General features: G+C 38.5%; 1 protein-coding gene across 4 annotated transcripts in view; it reads left to right on the top strand.

Moving 5' to 3' along the window:
* Nucleotides 1–20,678, top strand: part of dnajc6 (DnaJ (Hsp40) homolog, subfamily C, member 6) — a 134,490-nt gene extending 113,812 nt beyond the window's left edge. For 3 of the 4 annotated variants that reach the window (XM_069938350.1, XM_069938347.1, XM_069938348.1), the window contains 5 exons: nt 1,576–1,710; nt 4,963–5,262; nt 7,893–8,041; nt 10,438–10,614; nt 18,418–20,678. In XM_069938350.1, the coding sequence (XP_069794451.1) occupies nt 1,576–1,710; nt 4,963–5,262; nt 7,893–8,041; nt 10,438–10,614; nt 18,418–18,519 (863 nt within the window). In that variant the 3' untranslated portion in view covers nt 18,520–20,678. Of the gene's footprint in view, nt 1–1,575; nt 1,711–4,962; nt 5,263–7,892; nt 8,042–10,437; nt 10,615–12,515; nt 12,578–18,417 lie in introns of all 4 variants that reach the window. The other variant, XM_069938349.1, reaches the window with a different exon arrangement.
* Nucleotides 20,679–22,743: the final 2,065 nt, after the last annotated feature.

Consider the following 22,743-nt stretch of genomic DNA (forward strand, 5'->3'; position numbering starts at 1 on the left):
AAATCCCCCTCTAATCTATACCAACCGAAAGAAGAGGAGATCAACTTGCATAACGACCATCAACTATTGCTATGGTTTAGTGCAACCCCCAACAACTGTGGTGAAAAAAAAGACTACAAATTCAAACCCATATATCTCTTATACGGACTCCAAACTTTAACAAAGAAAGGATAATTGTTATGTAAATTATATGTTATTTTTTCCAATGGAATACAAGACCTCATTTCTGAATGTCACTGTTGAATATTCAAATCAGTCTCATTTTTCCAAGTAATTGCCAAACATTTTCTGGCCACGGCTAACGTCAATCTCAAAAAAAGCAATTTGAGACTCATCTTATTTTAATTCCAAACTCAATTTTTTAATATAACCCAATAGAAATACCATGGGATCAAGCAAAATTTTAAATTTAAGTAAAACTTCTAAAAGTTCCTTAATTCTATTCCAAAAAGAAGGTCATTAAGTCCCAGTTGAATTGCTATGGTATTGGAATTGCATCAATGGGCAAGGACAGTAGATTTTTGTAGTGTGTCGGTTTGGTTTGAAACAATATGACAACCTCGTAGCCCCTTTTTAAATTTTTTCACTAAATTGTAAATATTTTTAAATAGAAAAGAGTGTAGAACATTGATGAAATTTACACTGCTCTGTTGGTATGCAAGTCTCTGGGGTCTGGATGTATGAGATGAAAGTTGTGGTCCCTTAAATATGGTTGCTTCTAGGCAGGTATCCACAGCACAGCACTTCTCATACATTGCAAAATACTCTAGTCTGAGAAATAAAAATGTGCATCAGGGAGTGTTGTAACAGTGATTTTATGTACTTTGGGAATTGAACGATACACTTCTACCTGCAACCAGGCATCACAGTAGTAATATTAGGAGAGATTAAATATTAATATTGGTTACTTAAAAAGAATAACCCAAAACCTTTATTTAAATTTGAGTGTTCAGGCAATATTGCTATAAAGAATTGTGTTGTCAATGTTTCACTGTACTCCACAAATAGAGTTTTGGAATATTGGAGTATAATGTCAAAGTTTAGGATTACTGGCAATCACAAAAATTTTGGATATTAATTACTCAGGAGTCATAATATGTTTGCTTAAAATTTTGGAAAAATTGGTCAAGGGGAAATAAAGTCATAGAAATCAATGCGCAGAAGATGATTTGGGGGAAAAAAACTACTATTTTGCATTTGATTGTATTTACTCATTCTGGTCAATGGGAGCAAGATGGTTCCTGCCAAACAAGGTGGCTGGACTAGTTAAAAGCATGATCCTCAAAAATCATGAACAGTAGCATATCAAATGACTTATGATCTCTGATGTATTCCGAGCTTCATGGTTTTTACAAAGCAGATCTTTAAAATGACAAAGACTGTAATAATCGTTAAAAATATCCAAGTTATTGGCTTAGAATTGGGAGCAGTTTATTGACTTGTTCTTTGTGGGGGGGGGAAAAACTTGGTGTATGTTAGTGGTGGCAGATGAGGTTTTAAAGGACTATGCATTTCTTTAATGAATAGATCTGAGTGAGTGAGTTTTTCCATTTTGTTTTCATCTTTTCTAAACAGGAGGAGTCATTGGAGTGAGCAAGTCAGCCAACTCCAGTCCCACGAGCTCAATACATAGTACCCCTACTCGCCAATCTAAGCCACAGACTCTGGATCCCTTTGCAGACTTGGGTGCACTTGGTGCCAATTTAGCAGGTCAGTTCTGCTAGCTCGAATAACTTTGTGGAGATGATGGAGCACCATACCTGTGGTAACAGGGTAAAGCTGTTAAATAATGCCTTCATATAGAAAACTGTTTCAAGATGATTCTTGGGAAACTTGAGGAAAGTAAATATTGAGCTGAAGAATTAAATTTTCACTACGTGTGTGGATGGGCTAGATGACCAAAGGTTTAGTCAGAGGTTTTAACGAGGTCCGGAATTGAGGAGAAGTGATTGGGGGAAGGCAATTGGATGTGGTTGAAGCAACTACAAAAGAGAGCACTGGAAGAAAAAGAAAAACATGCATTTAATGTGGCACTTGATGTCTTATTGAATGAAGACTTGTGACAAGTTTATGACTGGTTGAAGACAGCAAATTTCTTGAGATTTAGGCTGTGACATTAATCACCGTTGAGAATCTGTTTCCAGTGAGAGTGCTGAACTTGCTCGTCAAAAAGAAGGAGTGAATGTTCCTATGTAATTATGCCCAATAATTATGCAGATGAATCCTGTATAAGGAGAGCAAAACAATCTTTTAACTTTATATTAGTGATAAGACTATAATGAAGCAATGCACACATGAATCCTGAACTTCTGCATTGTGAGAGTGGTGGTAAGAACATCATAGCAGGTGTTCGTTTAATAATCTTTCACTTTCCAAACTTGTTTAGTATCAGTAATTAACTTGAGATAACTTTCTATTAATTTTTTCATTTGAAGTTCATTTTTAGGCGAGTTAGGTTGGAAACTAGTTTCAATGCAGCCTGGAGGGAGTGCTTGAAAGTCTATATACTATAATTGCATTGTGCTAAGAGAATCACCTCTCAGCATAATATAGATGACTTGAATTTTGTGTGTATGATTGCTAATAAAAGCAATGCAATGCCACATTGTGTAGCATATTCAAATTATTTGTATTTCTGCAAGTAAAGACATGAAACTATGGTCTGAAACTATAGCATTCACTCTTTTATTCAAAAAAGATTTATGAAGGAAGTAAAGTGCTTTTGAAGCTCCTTTAGATCTAATAGAATCTGCAGTTTTTTTAAAAAAAAGTTAAATGAAGCAGTGCATTATTCGACAAGGAGTGACAATAACATACATTTTATACGAAACTGAGATTAATCATCGTTCATATAAATATTTTTCATTAATTGTAACAAAAGGCAACTGAATCAAAATTTGAAACTTTGATGTAATAAAGAGATGAATACCATAACATGTTTAAAACTGAGATGTTTCCTCAAGCAGATCGTACTTATCCTTTATCTAGTTTTAGAGTCGTAGAGAGGTGGAGGGTAGGCATTGAGACTTGGCTCCAAAAGTTTAGAGTTGAGCTTGGTTGGAACATGGTGAAGCTATAGTCAATAAATTGGAATCTGACATGGGTGTCCTTGTTACGGTCTCCGGCGTAAGACCTAGAGTCAGCAAACTTGAATCTCTTGAGATAATAGCAATAATATGAGATTGAAGATGGAACAAAATCTTGATCTTCACAAATTTACATTGGTGGAAATAGCAGTTCTAAAGAATTTTTTTCATAAGTTGAACCATTTCCCTAAAAATATTATTTCTTCAATATTTTACAAACCTTGTTTCAATATTTTAGAGAATCAACCAGTGAACAATAATATATTAGCAAATAATAAATCCCCATCTGCTGGAATTTTTAGTGGTTTTATGCTGGGTATGTTAGGCCAATATTTCCCTTGCAGAGCATTTGTTCATACATGCTTATTTATGTTAGAGGTGAATTCTAATGTTGACATGCAAATATTCTAGCAAAATGGGTTCACAAATATAAATTTGGGTCCCACTTGTAATTTCATCCTCAGTTTGAGAAAAAGAAATTTATCTTGGGAGAAGCTTGTGATATAATGCAAACTTTTTTTGGTGGTGATCTGTAAACCTTTATGAAGCATAACATCTGGAATCAGAATTTTTAAAAAAATTAAGAATCTTATTTGAAAATAGCTAAATTACTTCACAATATAAAGGAAATAGATTTGAAAAAATCAGTCTAGGCCATTGATGAGGAAACAATAAGTGTATACATCATGTGCGAGTTTTTATATGAAGCCTGTAGTTACAGATTAACAGGTTTTTGAGAAATATTTCATTAAATTGGAAATTGAATAACACCACTATTTGTATTTGAGAGGAAAGAAAAGTCCATCTCTATTGTAAAATATAAATCAGATCTAGCTATTCAGTAGCAACATTGATGCCAATTATTACCCATTCTTGATTACCCTGAAATATTGTGTTATGCCACTTCCATGAACGTCTACAGACCTTCTGTTGAAAGTCCTTTTGGACGGGATGATCTAGATTTGGGATCCAGAAACATTGGAGGAATGGAAACATGTATCCAGATCAAAATGGGGTATGATTTGGGGGACAACCTGCAGGTTTAAGATGGTTATCTGCAACATTGACTGTTTTGTTTTGAATGATACTGAACTTCAATGCTGTAGGAACATTGGAAAGGTCATGGGTCTGAAAGGTTAACTCTATACATTAAAAAAAAAATCTTCTAATATGTTGATTGTAGTGATCTGCAGATTCATTCTGGCATTTGTGTCTTTTGTGATTCAACTGTTGGTGGTGCAACCAAACCGGTCTTGGTGATGGACACTGAAGTGCCCCAAACCACCACCCCCCAACAAAGGGTACATTCTTGCTTCTGTCTTCCAAGAGCTTTTCAACATGGAGTACTGATTGAATAAAGCACAGTAGCTGATAATCAGGAGGAGATTTTGTTGCCTGTCCTTGACTCAGTGCCATGGCAGTTCATGGGTTCTGGAAATGATGCCGAGGGTTCCCCTGACTACTCACCTTCTGACTGTCTGGTACTCCTCTGACACCTCTTGGTAGATATGTCCTGTTGATAGAAAACAAAGCCAGGAACTGTGATAGAGCAGTCTCATGTTTTCTGTAAGATATGATCCTGTAATCATGATTGCATTTGAAAGTTGGTTGACTTACAGTGCAGTAACTTTCCAATTTGGTTACCGGACCCCATATTTTAGAGGAATTTGCAAGGTCAACTGAACTTGGAGAGAATGTTGCCATGTCTGAATTTGGTGCCTTGGTCAATGTTTACATTTCCGATGAGTAAATTCATTGTGAAGCTGAAATTGTCTCCTGCATTTTTATTTTTAACTTTTTGTTTTATGTATAACCACTAGCAACTTTATTGGAAACTCTTTTTAATGTTTAAATGTTGAATGCAATCTAAAAATAGGTGGTTCGTCATTTTCAAGCAAACCTACCACACCTACTGGAACATCAGGAGGATCATTTCAACCAGTGGCATCTCCACAGAAGCAATCCCCTCAACCAATAGGAGGAGGTTCTTGGCAACAAAATGCAGGATTTGGTTGGCAACAAGGTTCATCTGCGTGGCAGCAGCCTCAAGCGAAACAGTCGAAGTCCCAGCAACCAGTACCCCAGTCATCTCCACAAAATAGACCCAATTATAATGTGAGCTTTGCTAATGTGATTGGTTCTCGAGAAGAACGTGGATCACGAGGACCCAATTTTGGTAAGTACAAAGTCTTCATGGGAAAGAAGATGCAAATCTAACCAAAGGATGGCCCTTTTTTCCCCTTTTAGGGATTTGTCTCATTAATTCAGGACTGAAACTATGAATGAGCAGGAGAATGAATTAGTATTCTGATTATAACTACATCTTGTTTTCTGCCAACTGGTGTTCAACATCTCAATTATGCATAATTACAATTTTATAGAGGCCCTTAAGACCGGCTGACCAAGTTGGCATTCTAGACCAGTCCCATTTGCTTACATTTGGTCCATATCCTTCTAAGCCAACCTTTTTCTTCCCACTCACATACCACCTTAAGCAATCCCTTACTAATCACAGAGCACCAATTACATAGAGAATACTTAAAGTGGAATGTGAGTGGGAAGGAAAAGGTTGGGAACCACTGTTCTAAGCCCTTAGAATCTCCAAATGCATTTTTAAAATGTCAAAATTGTACCTGCTTCCTCAGTTTCCTCTGGCAGCTTGATCCAAATACAGACCATCCTCTGAGTAGAAAAAGTTACACACAGGTATTCCTTCTCATCTTAAGCCTGCACCCTCTAGTTTGAGTTGTTTATCCTGTTTTCTTATAAACTTCTATCATGTCTCCTCTCAGCCACCTACTTTCTAGAGAAGAGCCAGCCTATCTAACCTCACCCTCAACTCAAGCTCTCAAGTCCCAGCAGCATGCAGGTGAAATTCCTCTCTTTCCTCCCCCCTCCCCCCCTCCCCCCCGACTTCTTCCAAATTTACGGATTTTCTTCCTTTAGGCGGGTGATCTAAACAGCACACAATAATCTAAATGTGAACTCACCATTGCCTTGTGCCAGCTGAATCATGAGTTCCATTTTTTTTTAAAAAATGAATTCTGTACTGAATGAAGGCAATTCTCTATCACCTTGAGTTGTCACTTTCAAGGAAGTTTGGACCTGTACCCCTAGGTCTTTCTATTCTATAACCATTCACCTTGCCTGATTTGATTTAATCAACTGCCACACCTCACACTTGTTAGAGTTGAATTTCATTTGCCACTTTCTGGCCACCTTCCCAATTCATCTAGATCTTGTTGTAAACTTAGATCTCCTTCCTCACTGACTGCTGCATCACCAGTTTCAGTCTCCTCTGCAGATTTACATCATGTTAACTGCATTGCCATCCAAATCATTAATATTATATAACAAACAACAGTGGACTCAGGACCATCTCCTGAGGGATTTTCTCTTTGCTTTCCTTCATTTCAGACTGTGGAAGATGGTCTGCTTTCCTTCAATGTATCAATTTTTTACTGCACTTAATTTTTAAGACATAAAATGTTTCTTTGTCAAGAGGGACCCATTTGTATGAAGTGACAATATGACTTGCTCTGATTGCTTGTGTGTGCTTTCCAGTAGTTTCAAAATAGATTTTTACATTGAATGGTATAAATAAACAGTTCTTGATCCTTGGGAATATGACTGAAGAGGATAGGAAAGGATCATAATGTTTCATTACTAGTCAGTTGATTTCTTTGGGAAAAGAAGTCTGACAGTTGCAATATTAATCAGTGTTTTTTGGGTGGGATAGAAGGAAACAAAGTGCACTGTTACTGGGTTCTGTCAAAGGACGTTCCCTAGAATGTCATTGCAGATATCAGTTACTTAGAAATTTTGGTCATCTCTGTCCACAGGCAAATTTGCTTTGCTGTCATGGCTTTCATGTGAAAGATATTGCAGTGGTTAGAATGCAGGAGTGGGCTGTAACCTTACAAACGTTAATGCCTTCAGTAAAAGATGCATAGAAATGGGGAGAACAAAATTTCATTACAATTTATTTGCTGTTAATTTTCTGTTGTGTTGCAAATAAGTTCCTCCATCTCTGTCTCCAAAACTGAGATAAGAACTCATCCAACTTGTCTCTCAACCCCAACGTAATACTTTTTGAGTGCAATGCACTTGGGATATATTTATTTCCCTCAAGTGTACCATTTGAAATTAACTTTTTTCTTTTTCGGGGGTCTTGTCCATAGTTGTATGGTTGGAAGGTAAGTTTACTTTGGATGTTCCCCATACATGGACTATTGTGACAGAGAACACTACAGCCAGAAAACCGGCCATTCGCCTCTTCTAGTCTTTTGCTAGGCCCATTGACCTGCTCCTATTCCATAACCCTCCCAGACCACTCCCATCCATGTGTCTATCCAATTTATTCTTAAAGCTCAAGATTGAGCCCACATTCACCACATCAGATGGCAGCTCATTCCACACTCCCACCCCTCTCTGAGTGAAGAATTTTCCCCCAATGTTCTGCCTAAACTGTTCCCCTTTCATCTAAAAACTGATCATCTCATATTTATCTCCCCCAATCTAAATGGAAAAAACATACTCACATCCACTCTGTCTATACCTCTCATAATCTTGTAAACCTCTATCAAATCTCCCCTCATACTAAAGTGATATTGCTAAACTGTGATTGTGTTCTCTTGAAATAATGCAATAATGACACTTATTTGAATTAAAAGATGCTGGTTATACAATTTATTTACATAGTAATGGTTATAAATCGTTTGCCTTTTAATTGATTTATCTTGCTGTCCGAATTCAGCTAACACAGAAACTTCTATTAGTGGTACAGTATTTTCCAATTTATTGTAGGAACCCGACCAAAAGTTGCAGACAGTAACTTTGAGGACTTGCTGTCAAGCCAAGGGTTTGCTTCCCAGAAGGAAAAGAGGGGTCCTAAGACGATATCTGAAATGAGGAAGGAGGAAATGGCTAAAGACATGGATCCAGAAAAATTGAAGGCAAGATGCATTTTTAACTTGAGGGACAATGAAACGGGAAATGTATTTTTATTTTACTGATTTTAGTTGTAGAAAATGTCATCACATGGAAAACAATATTTTACTAAGAAATTTGCTATGTTATCTTGAAATTTTTGAGCTTGTGTTATTTGAGCTTGTGTTAACAATAGAAATGCCCTATTTTTAAACTGACTAAAATTCCAACTATTTTTGTATTCCTGAAGAACAGTGATCTGACAATGTGTTAATGTGGATTAAAAATTAGTTATACACAGAAAATAAAGAAGTGGAATAAATGGGCCTTTCTCAGGTAGGAAGGAGGCAAAAAGAAAATAGCACAGCATTGATGCTGAGCCTGGAGAGTGGGGAGTGGAGATACAGCGCTGCTCCAAAGGTTTCAACAGCCCAGTCCTAATGCTGGTGAATCCGTACAGGCTTTAAACGGCCTCTGTTTGTAAATAAAATCCTGCAATTGTGAGATTTGTGCCGAAGATGGTGGCGCCTATGCTTGGCAGCAGCCATGAATGGTTGCAGACTCCAGGAGACCAGCGGATGTGAACAGGGCACCAGAAACTGGTAGAACATCCTCATAGAGAAGAAGCATGGGAGATACCCCGACAAGATGGTGGTAATATCAGTGAACCAGCAAGGGGCTCCGCAGCTTAAGGATTCCACAGGGAAGGTGACTACAGCAACAGACCAGCGAGAGGCTCTACAGCTGAAGGACCCATACAGTCTGCGGGTGACTTGCGGACTGGGGACTCGCTTGAGCTATGGGCTGCTGGACATTAGCTCAGGAGAGCCAGGTATCAGAGCTGGGATTCAGAAAGGTGCTGAGGGCAAGAATAGCTTCTGAGGGGCTCTGGCACTGGGGCTTTCTGATTGTGTCAGAGGTTTGGATCTGGAGCTTGGGTTGGTGATGAATTGAAAAGGGGTCTGAGCAACTGCAGAGGCTGTGGGAATGCTGGAGGCGAATTGACAGACACTCAGTGTCTCTGAAGGGACTCTCTTGCTTCTTTCTCTCTTACTGTAAAGGACACCGGGCAATACTAATGGTGGCTTTTTGTCTGCCCTGTGGCAGGCAAAAGTTGAAGTATCTCATGTATTTTACATTTTTAATGTATTATTACATGACAATAAAAGAAACTGTGTACCTTGATTTATTGGAAAGGGACTTGGTTATTTTGTCTTCTTGGAATGTTGAGCTCTTGCTAGTGGGAAAGTAACCCCAATGCAACAAGGAATAATGAGGTGAAATCCTTTGAAAAATGTAAAATGAATTTGGAAATCTCTAGTCATTTTCTAGCAATTCAAAAACCCTACAAGTTTGTTTATTTGAAATCATTGTTATGACTTTCTTGTTAGGGAAGTGATATGTTCCATTCTTGTTAGATACAGTAAAATCCTTGCTGTCCAGCACCTAAGGGGATTGTGGATGCCTGAGATGCATATTTTCTGGTTGCCTGAGACACAGTCTTACAATGCCTAGCTAATACATCTGCATTAAGAATAAATAGTTTTAAAGACAAAATACAGTGCAACATTTAAAGTAATTTGAAAAAATCAGTATTGTCCTAAATTATGTAAAATTCACTTTAATCATGGAATTCCTGTTACTTTTTAAATTTAAATTTGAACCCTGCACGACTCTGACTTTGCCACCTTCATACTTTCCCCTCCCCCAAATTTATAGATAAAGGCTCACTAATATTCTTATGCTTTAAAAAAAAAAGATAGAGCTCTTACTAGCCAGAAATATGGAGACGCTTTGGGAGAGTCGCCCCAGTGGTGGGCAGCATTAGCTGCTCTTCATCCCAGGCAACGACATTTTGTTCAAGCACAACTTTATATTCAAACAGCTGCTGTGGCCGGGGAAGGACTTGGGCGCTCCACTGGCTGAATGTTTACTCTCATCTTGCGTTTTGCATCAGAGAACATTTACCTTTACAATTTTAAACATTCATTTATACTTTTATTTATTCTCATTTATTAAAATTTTTAAATTTATTGATCCTTATTTTTTGCTGGTTGCTTGAATAACGGATACTAGGGATTTTACTGTACTTCACTGAAGCTGATTAGTTGCAGAAAAATAAGTTTTCTTTATCCTTCATCTAACGTGCTTTGAGACTGTTTAATATAAATGAATGTTGTTTAAATCCTCAGCACAATATTAAAAAGTAAAATGTGATTTATTTTTATGTGCTTTATTTAGGGTAGAGCTGGATTAGAAACATATTTTATGGCAAAATATCTTTCAGTACAAAGATGATTTACTTTAAAAACAATTTCACTAACCTCCGGTATCCAGAATTAAATGTCATCATCTCTCCTGCCGTTTAACTTCTTAAGTAATATTTATCAAGCCAAGATTAATTTTATCTTCTCAATTTCAGCTACTGGATTGGATTGAAGGAAAAGAAAGAAATATACGAGCATTGTTGTCAACAATGCATACTGTTTTATGGGAAGGGGAAACAAAATGGAAACCTGTTGGTATGGCAGATCTGGTAACACCTGAACAAGTGAAAAAAGTATATCGGAAGGCAGTACTTGTTGTTCATCCCGATAAAGTAAGTTCATCCTCTGTGCCACTGTTCAAGTATGCTAAGCAGCATGGTTACAGGTCCTTCTAGCCCACATGCCCATGCCAGCCAAATACCCCAATTAACCTACAACTGTTTTGAAAGGTGGAAGGAAACTGGAGCACCTGGAGAAAACCCATGCAAGCTCAGGGAGAGCAGACAAACTCCTTACAGACACCAATGGATTCAAAAGCAGGTCACTGGTGCTGTCGCAGCGTTATGTTAACTGCTACACTCACCATTCATTTCTACTTGAGAACTCTTCAATATATTCGAATCATTACTACGCCATGTCTTGATAGTCTCAGCCAACCAATACATTGATGAAATCTTAATAGGCCTTTATACTCTCTAAACATTTGCTGAGACATTGCAGGAAATATTCCTCAGACAACTGTTACAGGCCCAGAGGACCCCAAAACCCAGCAGCAATAGAAATTCACCAAGACAAATGATTACTTAAACAAAAGTTGCTTTTAATGATCTTTAAACATGAAAACAGGATCAAACTTTAACTTATTGCTATTAACTTAACTAAACCTAACTTAACCCCTTTCTAATTCTAAATGCACGTGTATGTAATGTGTGTGTAAGTTCAGAAAAGTTCTCTGATTCACAGTCCAATCTCATTTCTCACTCTTCCAAGTTCACTGATATCAGGTAATTCTTATACTGTGCACAGAATTTAACATTTATAAAGTTCATCAGGCTTTGGTGCTTGAAAAGCAAATGGTTACCGCTCAGGAAGGTTCTTGTTGGTTTTCAGAGAGAGATTTGTTGCTCATTGGACACCCACAACTGATTCTTTCCGATCAGCCACTTCAGTGTCTTGCCGAAGAAACTTGCTCCATCAGGGTTTTCCAGATGATAACTTCTTTCTTTCAAGTCACCACAGAGTTCCTTTTGTTTCCCTTATTTCAAGTGAAACATTATACAGTCAGTCATCTTCTCTTGTATGGGGCTTTGAGTAGGCTGAACTAAGAACTCACAACATATCTTCAAAATGGGGTTTTCCACAAGCATGTCAGCTTGTCCTGTTCCAGTCCCAGTCCCAGCTGCTGTTGCTGAACTGTAGAACTGAATTCTCTCTCTCGCTCTCTCTCTCTCGTGCTCTTTCTCACTCTCTCTCGCTCTCTCGTGCTCTTTCTCGCTCTCACTCTCGCTCTCTCTCGCTCTCTCTCGCTCTCTCTCGCTCTCTCTCGCTCTCTCTCGCGCTCTCTCGCTCTCTCTCACTCTCTCTCGCTCTCTCGCTCTCGCTCTCTCGCTCTCGCTCTCTCACTCTCTCTCTCAACCACATGAACCTCTTGGAACAGCAAACTGCACTCAGACTGTGACACTGGACCCAATCTACTGAGTCCATTCATCTGTGGCTTTGAAAAATAATAATCCACTACTCCACAGCATGTCCAATTAACATCAACTTGTGAAGTCCTTATAGGCATTGTTCAAAGTTTTTGCAAAGGCACTTGGAGCCTGGACTGTCCGGCTTGAGCAGAGCTCTAGCATTTTAAATGAGATCTGTTTTGAACTGTTTGCCTCTGTGTGTGACATAACTAAAAACCCCACACAATTTATCTCCTTTAAAACATAATGTACAATTTTACATTTTACAATGTAAAATATAACATAATCTGTCACACAACATAGTCCTGAATCCCCATCTTTGCAATGGCTCTGACGGCCTTTGACAGAAACAGATTGGAGCAGAGCAGAGCAGAGCTGAACATGTGTATCTTTAACTGATTTTTGTTTTAATTGAAGGATTTAAAACTATTACAATTTAATAAGTGCTCAAAATAAAATCCTCAAACATATTTATGAGAACAGATTTACTTATGAATCATTAAACTCAAGTAATACATAAAATATACCATTTACCTTCTACATAGGTTACCTACATCCAAATGATTGGGATCTCTGATGCCAAACAAGGTCTGATGTAGAATAAGATGTGAGTAGCAATTTCCCCAGCTTAATGTTTAGGACTCTCAGCAATACAGAGCTCTGTTCCCAACTTGCTAGTAGAATGTAGTGATAGAACCAAGATTCCTGTCACCAAGTTCTGGCTTTGCAGCAAGCCCTGATCTTGAGCACAAATGGCTAATTGCCAGCAGTTTGCACTGGAATTATTGATCACACCACAGTTTAGTTTATTGTTTGGATAGTGTGTTTATTGACTTATCTTTTCACCTAACATTGTATCTTGAATTTGGAAATGCCATAGTTTGCAACAAGTACTCTCCTACCAACCCATTGTTACAGTAGCTCACCTGACAACACAGGATTTCTGATGAACTGTCCAGAAGTCTATCTGCCATGGTAAATTGACTATTTTAAATTGTAGTTGATTGAAATAGGAATGATATTCTGCTGCTACCATACTTGGTTAATTGGTTAAGTGTGTTGCTAAATCCTGATTAATCTGGCTGTGTGTTGGTGGAGCATTGAATCTTGTAGTCCTTATGTTGGATGTTCTAATATGTAATGAATTCCAGTATACTATTTGAGCAACTGGGAAGAAATGGAAATGTATATCCTGGTCAAGAGGATATGTAATTTCAAAGGGAACATGGATGTAATGGTGTTCCAAAAATATTTCTATTGTTGTTCTTGGTGGCTGAGTTTGTGAAAGAAGTGCTATCAGATTAAGCATGATGAGATACTGCAATATAGCAAGATAGCACACATTGCTACTGCAGTGCTCTGATAATTGGGTGGGGACCTAATAGATTTCTCTATTTTGGAATTGAATTCAACATTAGTGTTGTCGCTGCACCCCTCCATGTAAATGCAGGAATGGTTTGGAAGTCACTGGACTGCCTAGACCCTTCCCAGCTCTTTTAGTCGGAGAGTGGAAAGGACTGAGCCATTTAAGTTTCAGAGATGTAAATACCAGAAGATTCAATGATCAGGCTGTAACTGAAGATGAACAGTTTTGATGGCTTTTTCTTGTGGTCACTGCTTCCAGATTGGCATGCTGTGATCTTTACCTGCTTTTGTGAGTCCAAACCTATTATAGAGTCACTGAGTTAAATAACATGGGGGGAAAAAAAGCGTAACATTCAGACTTTTATATTTATATTTCCTTCCTGAACTAATTTCATTTGCCTGCATTTGGCTCATATCCCTCCAAACCTTTCTGATCCATGAACTTGTACATATGTCTTAAATGTTCTAATTGTGTCTCCCTCAACCACTTCCTCTGGCAACTCACTCCACATACCTATCACCCTCTGTGTGGAAAAGCTTGCCCTTAGGTCCTCTTTAAATCTTTCCCCTTTCAACTTGAGCCTTTGCCCTCTAGTTTTCGTCTCCCTTAGTCCTCCAGTCCCAGGAACATTCTTTTGAAACTTATCTGCACCCTCTAGCTCAATCACACTTTCCAAAGTTATGATAACCAGACATTCACATGATATTCAAGGTACAGTCTCACCAAGGTCTTGTACAGCTGCATTATGATGTCTCAACTCTTGTACTTAGTACCTTGCCTAATAAAGGAAAGTGTGCCTTGCACCTTCTTCGCCAGCTTGTTTACCCATGTGGCTACTTTCAGGGAACTATGAACTTGTACCTCTCAGTTTCTCTGTTCTACAACTGTTCATGGGATCCTGTGTGTCCTGCCCAAACTTCCCAAAATGCATAGCTTTGCACTTGTCAGGATTAAATTCCATCTGCCATTTCAGTGCCCAGTTTCCCAGTTGATCTACATACTTTTGCAATCTTCAATAACCTTCTTCACTTTCCACCTCTTCACCAATTTTGATGTCATCCACAAACTTCCTTCCTCCATTCTAATCCAAGTCTTTAATGTACATGACAAACAACTGAGGACCGATCCCTGCGGCACCATTGTTGAGAGACTTCCAATCTTAATAACAGCTATAATATCATCCTTTGACTCCATCAAGAAGATTACTTTATATCCAATTAACTAGCTCACCCTGGATCCCATTTGATCTTGCCTTACAGACCAGCCCACAAAATGAGAGACATTGTCAAAAGTCCCTGCTCTTAATGTTGTTCGATGTGTACTAACATTCACGACTCTGCCTTTGTAAATCCACCTTCACCTCTTTAAAAAAAAATGAAATATGAATTTCCACATGCATAGCCATGCTGACTATCCCTCATCATTCTTTGCTTTTCCAATGCAGATCCTATTTGCAGAATCCCCTCCAATAACTTTCCCGCCACTGATGTCAGGTTTGCTAGCCTGTTGGTCCCTGGCTTGTTCTTGTATCCTTTTTAAATAAAGGCACAACACTAGACATTCTCCAATCTTCTGATACCTCACCTGTGACAAAATGAAGTACAAAAATCTCTGTCAGGGTTTCAATGATTTCTTCCATGGCTTTCCACAAGGTCTGAGGGTACAATTGGTTGGGCCTCAGCGACTTTTCACCTTTGTGTTCCTCAAGACTGTCAACTCCATCTCGGATGTAAATATGTGTCAGGACCTTGCCATTCTCTTCCCTGTTTTCCCTAGATTTGGGGTTTCTCTGCAGAAAGTACAGACCTGCACATTTATCCTGACCTTTTCAGGCACTGCCATTTCCTGATCTTGTGATTATCGTTTATCTGCTGAGCTTAAACTGACCTCTTGGCTGGTGGGACTCCTTGCACTGTTTCAATTGATTTTGCTTTGCAGTCAAAGGTAATTGTTATAACCAGAGTTCTGTTGGTCAGTCACACGTCTGTCTGGATCAGACTTTGCTGAAATATGGAGATCATTTGTTCTGATGGAACTCAAACTGTGTATTGGTTATCGATGTCCTTCAATAATAATGAGATGTAGGCTGTTAGGCCAAATCATGTGTTAAGGTAGCATGCAAATGTGTACTTTCAGTTTTTGTCCAGTAGATGCCAGTATTACAGTTGTAAAGGAAAAGCTGTGTGAAGCTGGATGCATCACAGCTGATGTATAAACAATACACTCTGATAGGTTATATCAATTAGTTCCATTTACTACCATGGGGTTTTTGGGAAGTATGACCTGCTTTTGGCTGAACCTTCCTTCTGGCACTCGAGGTTCCAATAGGCTTGTCTTTATGCATTTGAACATTCATGGTAAACTGTTTATGTACCATTGTTGACCAGATGTGCTAAGGCTTAAGAGCTTTGATCTGATCCTCCAGCTAGTGTAGGACAGCTTTGCTTTGCCAATAACCTACTGTTCTTAAAAATATCATGTACTGCTGCAAGAGGTGGGTACTCAAATCCAAGGTGCATCTGGCATGGCTAATGTCATAACCTTGCAAATTGATTTGTTTCCATCAAGATACAATTTGATTTGTCATGATTATTACAGGGCAATACAGTTCTGCTAGTTACCTGTAACTCTCTCTTCACAAGTGTGTAGGAACAATTATTTCTATCAAAGCTAACCCAATTAGATAGATAAGTAACGTGCAGATTTAAGGACGACATGAAGCAAGTTTTTTTTCTGGTTTTCCAGTAATCTGCTTCTTGTACTGCTTATTTTTCTCGCGATAGACATTGAAGTTGTTTACCAATTGTAAAATCTTCGTTATGATTAGAGGAGATTCCCTTTTGTATTGTTTGCTATGAAGAAATACTTGCTCTACATCTGACCGTGTGGCAACACCATCTACAAATTTGCTGATGGGTTCTCTAAAAAGGGACCATGAATCAGCAGACAGGAGGGAGATTGAAAATGACTGAATGGTGCACCGACAACAATCTTGTACTCAATGTCACCAGAACCAAGGAGTTCATTGTTGACTTCAGGAAGGCAAAACCAGAAGCATACATCTATTGATTATTGGGGTATCAGAGATGGAGAGGGTGAGCAAATTTAAGTTCTTAAGAGTCACTAGCTTGGAGGATGTATCCTGGACCCAACACACTAATGGCATTGTGAAGAAAGCACAAATATTGAAGTGCATCTCTCCATCTCAATTTTTTTGAATACAGATCTTCTCAATCTTTCTCTTAACTTGAATGAAATGAAATGGCATAAAATTCTGGGACCGGCATGAAAGATATAAACTCATCTCAAAGTTACTGGCTGTCCATTTCTGCCTAAACGCCATTTTAACAGTAATAAATCTTGATACCAATCAAACAACACTCCACACTGGAAATAATTAATTGGTTTGTCTTTTGGCCTCAATTATTAGAAATATTTTTTTTAAGTTACAGAATTCCTATTATCCCTCAATTCACTATTTCCTTCCTTTCAATTTTGGTAACTTGAGCCTGATTTCTCATTTAATTTGCATTCAGACTTACTCTTCCAGATCTCACCTTTCCATTATCCATTCAAGTGTTTCATTGTGGTTAAAGAAAAGGTGGAGATGTCTTCCTTGATGCTAATTCTCCCTGAAAAGAGTGCTTGCTGCATAGTTTGGTTATTTGGCTGACAATAACTAGCTCGGCAGAAGTTCAGAGAAAGATGTGCAAATGCACATCTGCCTTTGTTCATTTACTCCTCCGAACAAAATAGATCCTAAAATGGATAGGACTTGTGTTCTCAAGCATCAAAGAGAATGTTGCCAAGCAGTATGGAAACAATGTAGTCCTGGTGCAACACGTCAGGATCTATAGGAAATAAAGATATACAACTGACGTTTTTGGGCCTGAGCCCTTCTTCAAGGAATAAACAAAGAACAGGAAGGTGTCAGAATAAAGACTGGTTGGGTGAGGTGTCCAGGCCAACAAAAGGTGTTAATTGGTTATAATAAAAGGAGAGGTGAGAATTTATTTTTGTCTCTGAAAGGAGACGGGGAAAAGGGAAGAGAGAGAAGAGCTGGGGGAAATGTGATTGGGGGGTGGGAGGAAGTAATAGTGGTGGGGTGAGGACTGGGCTTAACAGAAGCCAGAAAAGTTTATATTAATGCCATCTGGTTGAAGGGTGTCCAAACAGAAGATGAGATGTTACTCCTCCAATTTGCGGGTGGTCACAGTCTGGCAGAGCATGAGACTATGAACATGTCAGCAAGGGAATGGGATGGGGAATTTAAATGGACAGTCACTGGGAGATCCACACTATTGAAGCAGACAGAGCAGAGGTACTCAAAGCAATCTCTCAAGACTCCTGATTAAACACAAGTTGATTTTATTTGTTTAAACAACATTTTACATATAAAAACCACTTTCTGATATAACAAGCAATTTCCCTTTAATTTTTCATCTTTAAGGAAAATGAAAAAAAAGTTTTAATTTAATTGCATTCATAATTTAACATTTGATTTTGCAAAGCTGGATAAATATCTGGTCATGAACAGAATTGCAGGATATTAAAACTCACTTAAAAATAAAATCATATTCAGATATACCACAAAATGTAATACTTTGCTCCTGGAACCCTGGAAGTGATATGTTGGAATAAAAACAATTTAGTTCAAAAAGAGGATATACTTGTATTAGCACCACATCTCTGAAGTTTACTAAAGTCTTATCAACAGTAAAGAATGATGCAGTCACAATCATTAGATGAACATTACAAACTTAGTAACCTGTGGGGATAAAATTGGAGATGCAAGAATGTGCAAGAACTCTTCCCTCAAAATTAAATAGATCACATTTGATTTCAATAAATTTTTAGGATGGAAATGGTAATTAAATGGAGAACCTTGGTGCGCTCAGGGTCTTAATATCATGTTCTCCTTCTGTATGTTTTTATTCTGGCAAAGAATGTTTAAAAAATTACTAGTTCTGAGTTTAACTAATGGTAAAAAAATTCAGCAAATGGAATAACAGTTACCCAACATATCTGGTTATGATTTTTAGTGTCATTCCTCATTTGATGTGTACATTTTATTTTCACAGGCCACAGGCCAGCCCTATGAACAATATGCCAAGATGATATTCATGGAACTGAATGATGCTTGGTCAGAATTTGAAAGTCAAGGGCAAAAGCCTCTCTACTAATTTAAAGCAAACAATTTTCTGTGTTTACTGTTGACTTTGTAATTGTGTTGAATGTGTAGTTCCTTTTTTTTGCTTTAATGTTAATATGTATTGCCTTCCCTTGGTAAATCTGTATACAGGCTCTCATTTACTGCATTAATTGTGTAGATATTACTCAACCAAACAATCTCTGTTTTAATGACAAGTCGTTTTACATGGGGTTTTCTTAAAAGTAAATTATAACTGAGGAAAAAAAAACAAAGTTTTTGGGGGACAAAAGAAAGAATTGACCCCTTCTGTGATTTTTTTTTTCTAATTTTGTTTGCAATGCAATTTTTAATATATGCCTGAATCTTCATATTTACACTTGATTCTGAAATATGTTGCATGTGATTTGAAAATTCTCACATTACAGTTTTGAATTTTGTTTGACACCATTTGAAATTAATGTATTAGTATAAGTCACTGTTACTAATTGCTGGGCAATGTAACATTACTGAGAATGTATATGTAAAAATAAATTAGGACCTTGTCTAGGTAGAACAATGGATTATATCTGGAATCATCATCTCTCACAGTAATTCCTGAGAGTACTGATCAGTATTAGTCACTCACAGTTTCATGAAGTGTCTTGCTTAATATAGCCACTTGGGATTGTTACAATACGCTGCATTGTGAAATAAAGTGGTTTGGAACTGTGTTTGTGGCTCTCACATGTTGAGCTCTAATTATTAATATTGTCATTGTGAGCCATTGTCCAGATGAGGGTTTGAACAATCTCAACCACAAGAGGAAAAAATATAGGACAAGTAGTTATGTTTAAAATGTATTTGACTGGAATCTCTTCTCTTGCTTTGTAGAAGCTTTTAAAAAAAAACACCAAAAGCTTTCAAGGACTCTTGCTGAAGTGAATTAAAAAAAGAGGGAGATTATTGATGCCTTGCAAGTCATCACTATTCCAATACTGAGCTGGCTGTGAATGAAGGCGTAGTGGTATTTGGAATATCAGAACAAAAGGTCTGAGGCTTTATTATGAGGACCACTGCAAATACAAAAACCCATTTTCAGATGCATACTTGTACCTCTTTGGCTTGAAGATTTATGGAGGGGTATGTCCACATCTGCTGCAGGCTCGTTGGTGACTGACAAGTCCGATGTGGGACAGCCAGGCACGGTTGCAGCGGTTGCAAGGGAAAATTGGTGGGTTGGGGTTGGGTGTTGGGTTTTTCCTCCTTTGTCTTTTGTCAGTGAGGTGGGCTCTGCGGTCTTCTTCAAAGGAGGTTGCTGCCCGCCAAACTGTGAGGCGCCAAGATGCACGGTTGGAGGTGATATCAGCCCAATGGCGGTGGTCAATGTGGCAGGCACCAAGAGATTTCTTTAAGCAGTCCTTGTACCTCTTCTTTGGTGCACCTCTGCCTCGGTGGCCAGTGGAGAGCTCGCCGTATAACACGATCTTGGGAAGGCGATGGTCCTCCATTCTGGAGACGTGACCCACCCAGCGCAGTTGAGTCTTCAGCAGCATGGATTCGATGCTTACAGACTCTGCCAGCTCGAGTACTTCAGTGTTGGTGATGAAGTCATTCCAATGAATGTTGAGGATGGAGCGGAGACAGCGCTGATGGAAGCATTCTAGGAGCCGTAGGTGATGCCGGTAGAGGACCCATGATTTGGAGCCGAACAGGAGTGTGGGTATGACAACGGCTCTGTACATGCTGATCTGAATTCCTAATTCTAGAACATTATACCAAATATTTTACTTAACTTGCCAGTTTGTTTATAATATACCATGTAATCTCTTCGAATTTTCCATTTTTTTAGATGGTTTATTCTGCAGTCTGTGATATTGCAGAACAGCTGAAAGGTGTGTTGTCTATTCAGTTCTGAGAATCATGTACATCATAATTATTATTACAAAATACTTCACAATTTAATCTTTCTAATCCATAATGGAATGCCACATTAACCTTGATTTATTACTTGTGTGATTTTGAAGTTGAGAATCAGGACTGCATGGTGGGTGGGATAAGATGGGTAGATTGAATGTTAAATTCATGACTTTTTTGGGGACATCTGATCTCATTGTTTGAAATGTGACTTATGAAAATGTCCAAATTCTAAATGACATTCATTCTAAATAGTAGATACAATTACCCATAATTGACATGAAATAAATGTGTTTATTGCTGAAAGTTGACTGATATTTCATCCACAGCACAAATTTTATCTAATAATGATTTCAAAATTGTATTGTGACAAAATATGAATTTACATAAAGGGTGATGTGTAGAAATACAAATATTCCAAAGAATTATGGAGCTGACCAAAGTTGCAGGTGATGAGTCAAGATTGTCAAGATAACTAGTTTAAATGTTGCAAATCCTGTTAATTATTACAAAGACATAATCAAATAATCAATTATGAGACAAAGCAAACCACTCCAATAATTTTATATGGTTGGATATCTTTTTGTTTGTTGCAATGTTCCATTTTGTATGGCACTTGGCGATTGATGTGTAGTGGAAGTTAAAGTGCATGCAAACTGACCAGTCATCCACTGTGTGCATCAGTAATAGATAATTATGATGATTGAATGGACCATTCGAGTTCCCCAGGGGTTAAACCAAGTTCACTTAGCTGATTCTCTCTACAATTGGAATATGGAACACCTCCCTTATACAAACATTTTCTCAAAGTTCTGGGGTTCAGATGTGTGCTGTCGTTTTTAAATGATTCTAACTGCCTTCCTGGCTTTCAACCATTTATGGTCCTATGGAATTTTTTAAACTATCATCCTCATCTATTGTTTTCTTTAACAAACAAGAGCTCATCTATAAAAATTATTCAAGCATATTTTAATAAGGTTAAACTGCACCAAAGGCAGTATGCATTTCCAAAAGGGGTTATGTATCCATAATTTTTGAGTTTAATATTCAGCAAGTTGCAGATTTACTTTAGAAGAAAGAATTGCTTTGAAACAGTAGACTGGGAGGGTTTTCAAAGCACTGGCCACTTACAACGACCACATCAATGAATATGCAAGCATAATGACCAGCTAAATAGAAAGTGTACAGCGAATATCATGGTGACCGAACACTACTCAGCCAGGACAAACCAGAAACAATGGCTAGATGCAGAGGTCTGTGCACTATTCAAGCACCCGAGATGCTGCTTTCAGGTCAAGTGATAAGGTGGCACTAAGAACAGCAAAGGCCAAACTGTTCCGGTTAATCAGGAAGGCAAAGCGCAGGGTACAAACAGAATAGCTGTGTATTACTGGCAACATGGGGAATATGTGACAAGCTATTGAAATCATAATGGACCACAAGTCAACCTTGTGGATCAATGTTAATAATGCCTTCCTTCTTGACAGGCAGAACACCTTCGCACGATTCAATGTGGAAAATAACACTATGCCAAAGAAAGCCCCTCGCCCCCTGCATAGCAGCAGCTGGGTGAGGATCCTACCCAGGGTGAACTGAATAAAGCAGCAGGACCAGATAACATACCTGGTTAGGTGCTGAGGAACTGTGCAAATCAATTGACTGAGGCCCTAATGGGCATCTTCACTATTCCAGCAATCCATTGTCCACTAAGGATTCAAGGTGGCCACCATCATCCTGGTGCCTCTCAGCGACAGAAGCTGGACAAAATGACTTTCATTCAATGGCACTGACCAAAATCATCACGAAGGGCTCTGAGTGACTGGTAATGGAGTGCATCAAAGTGCACCTACCAGCGATCATGACCCATTCTCTGTCTCTGCACTCTCCTGACCCACTGAGAGAAAGATGCCTCTATGCCAAACTGTTGCATGTTGACTTCAGCTTGGCATTCAACACAGTCATACCTCAGAAGCCAGTGGATAAACTATCCTCATTGGAATTCAGTGCCTCTTTCTGCAAATGGATCTGGACTTCTTGATTGAATGACTAGTAGTCTATCCAGGTTGGCAGTAAAACCTCAGACTCCATCACACTGAGCCCTAGTGCACCTCAGCCCACTCCTGTTCATACTGCTATCTTTCACCTTGTGCCAGGTTTAGCTCCAACCAATTCATCAAGTTTCTGGAAGCCACGATGGTAGTTTTGGTCTCATCGGCAACCATGAGTTAGCTTAAAGAGAGGAGGTTGATAGGCTTGAATACTGGTGGAAGAGCAGCAGCCCAAGTCCAACGTGGACAAGATAAAGGAGGTGATTGTGGACTTCAGGAGGATGAAAGACCACTCCTGCTACATATAAATGGCT

The sequence above is a fragment of the Narcine bancroftii genome, chromosome 5, assembly GCF_036971445.1.
Source record: "Narcine bancroftii isolate sNarBan1 chromosome 5, sNarBan1.hap1, whole genome shotgun sequence".
Lineage (NCBI taxonomy): Eukaryota > Metazoa > Chordata > Chondrichthyes > Torpediniformes > Narcinidae > Narcine > Narcine bancroftii.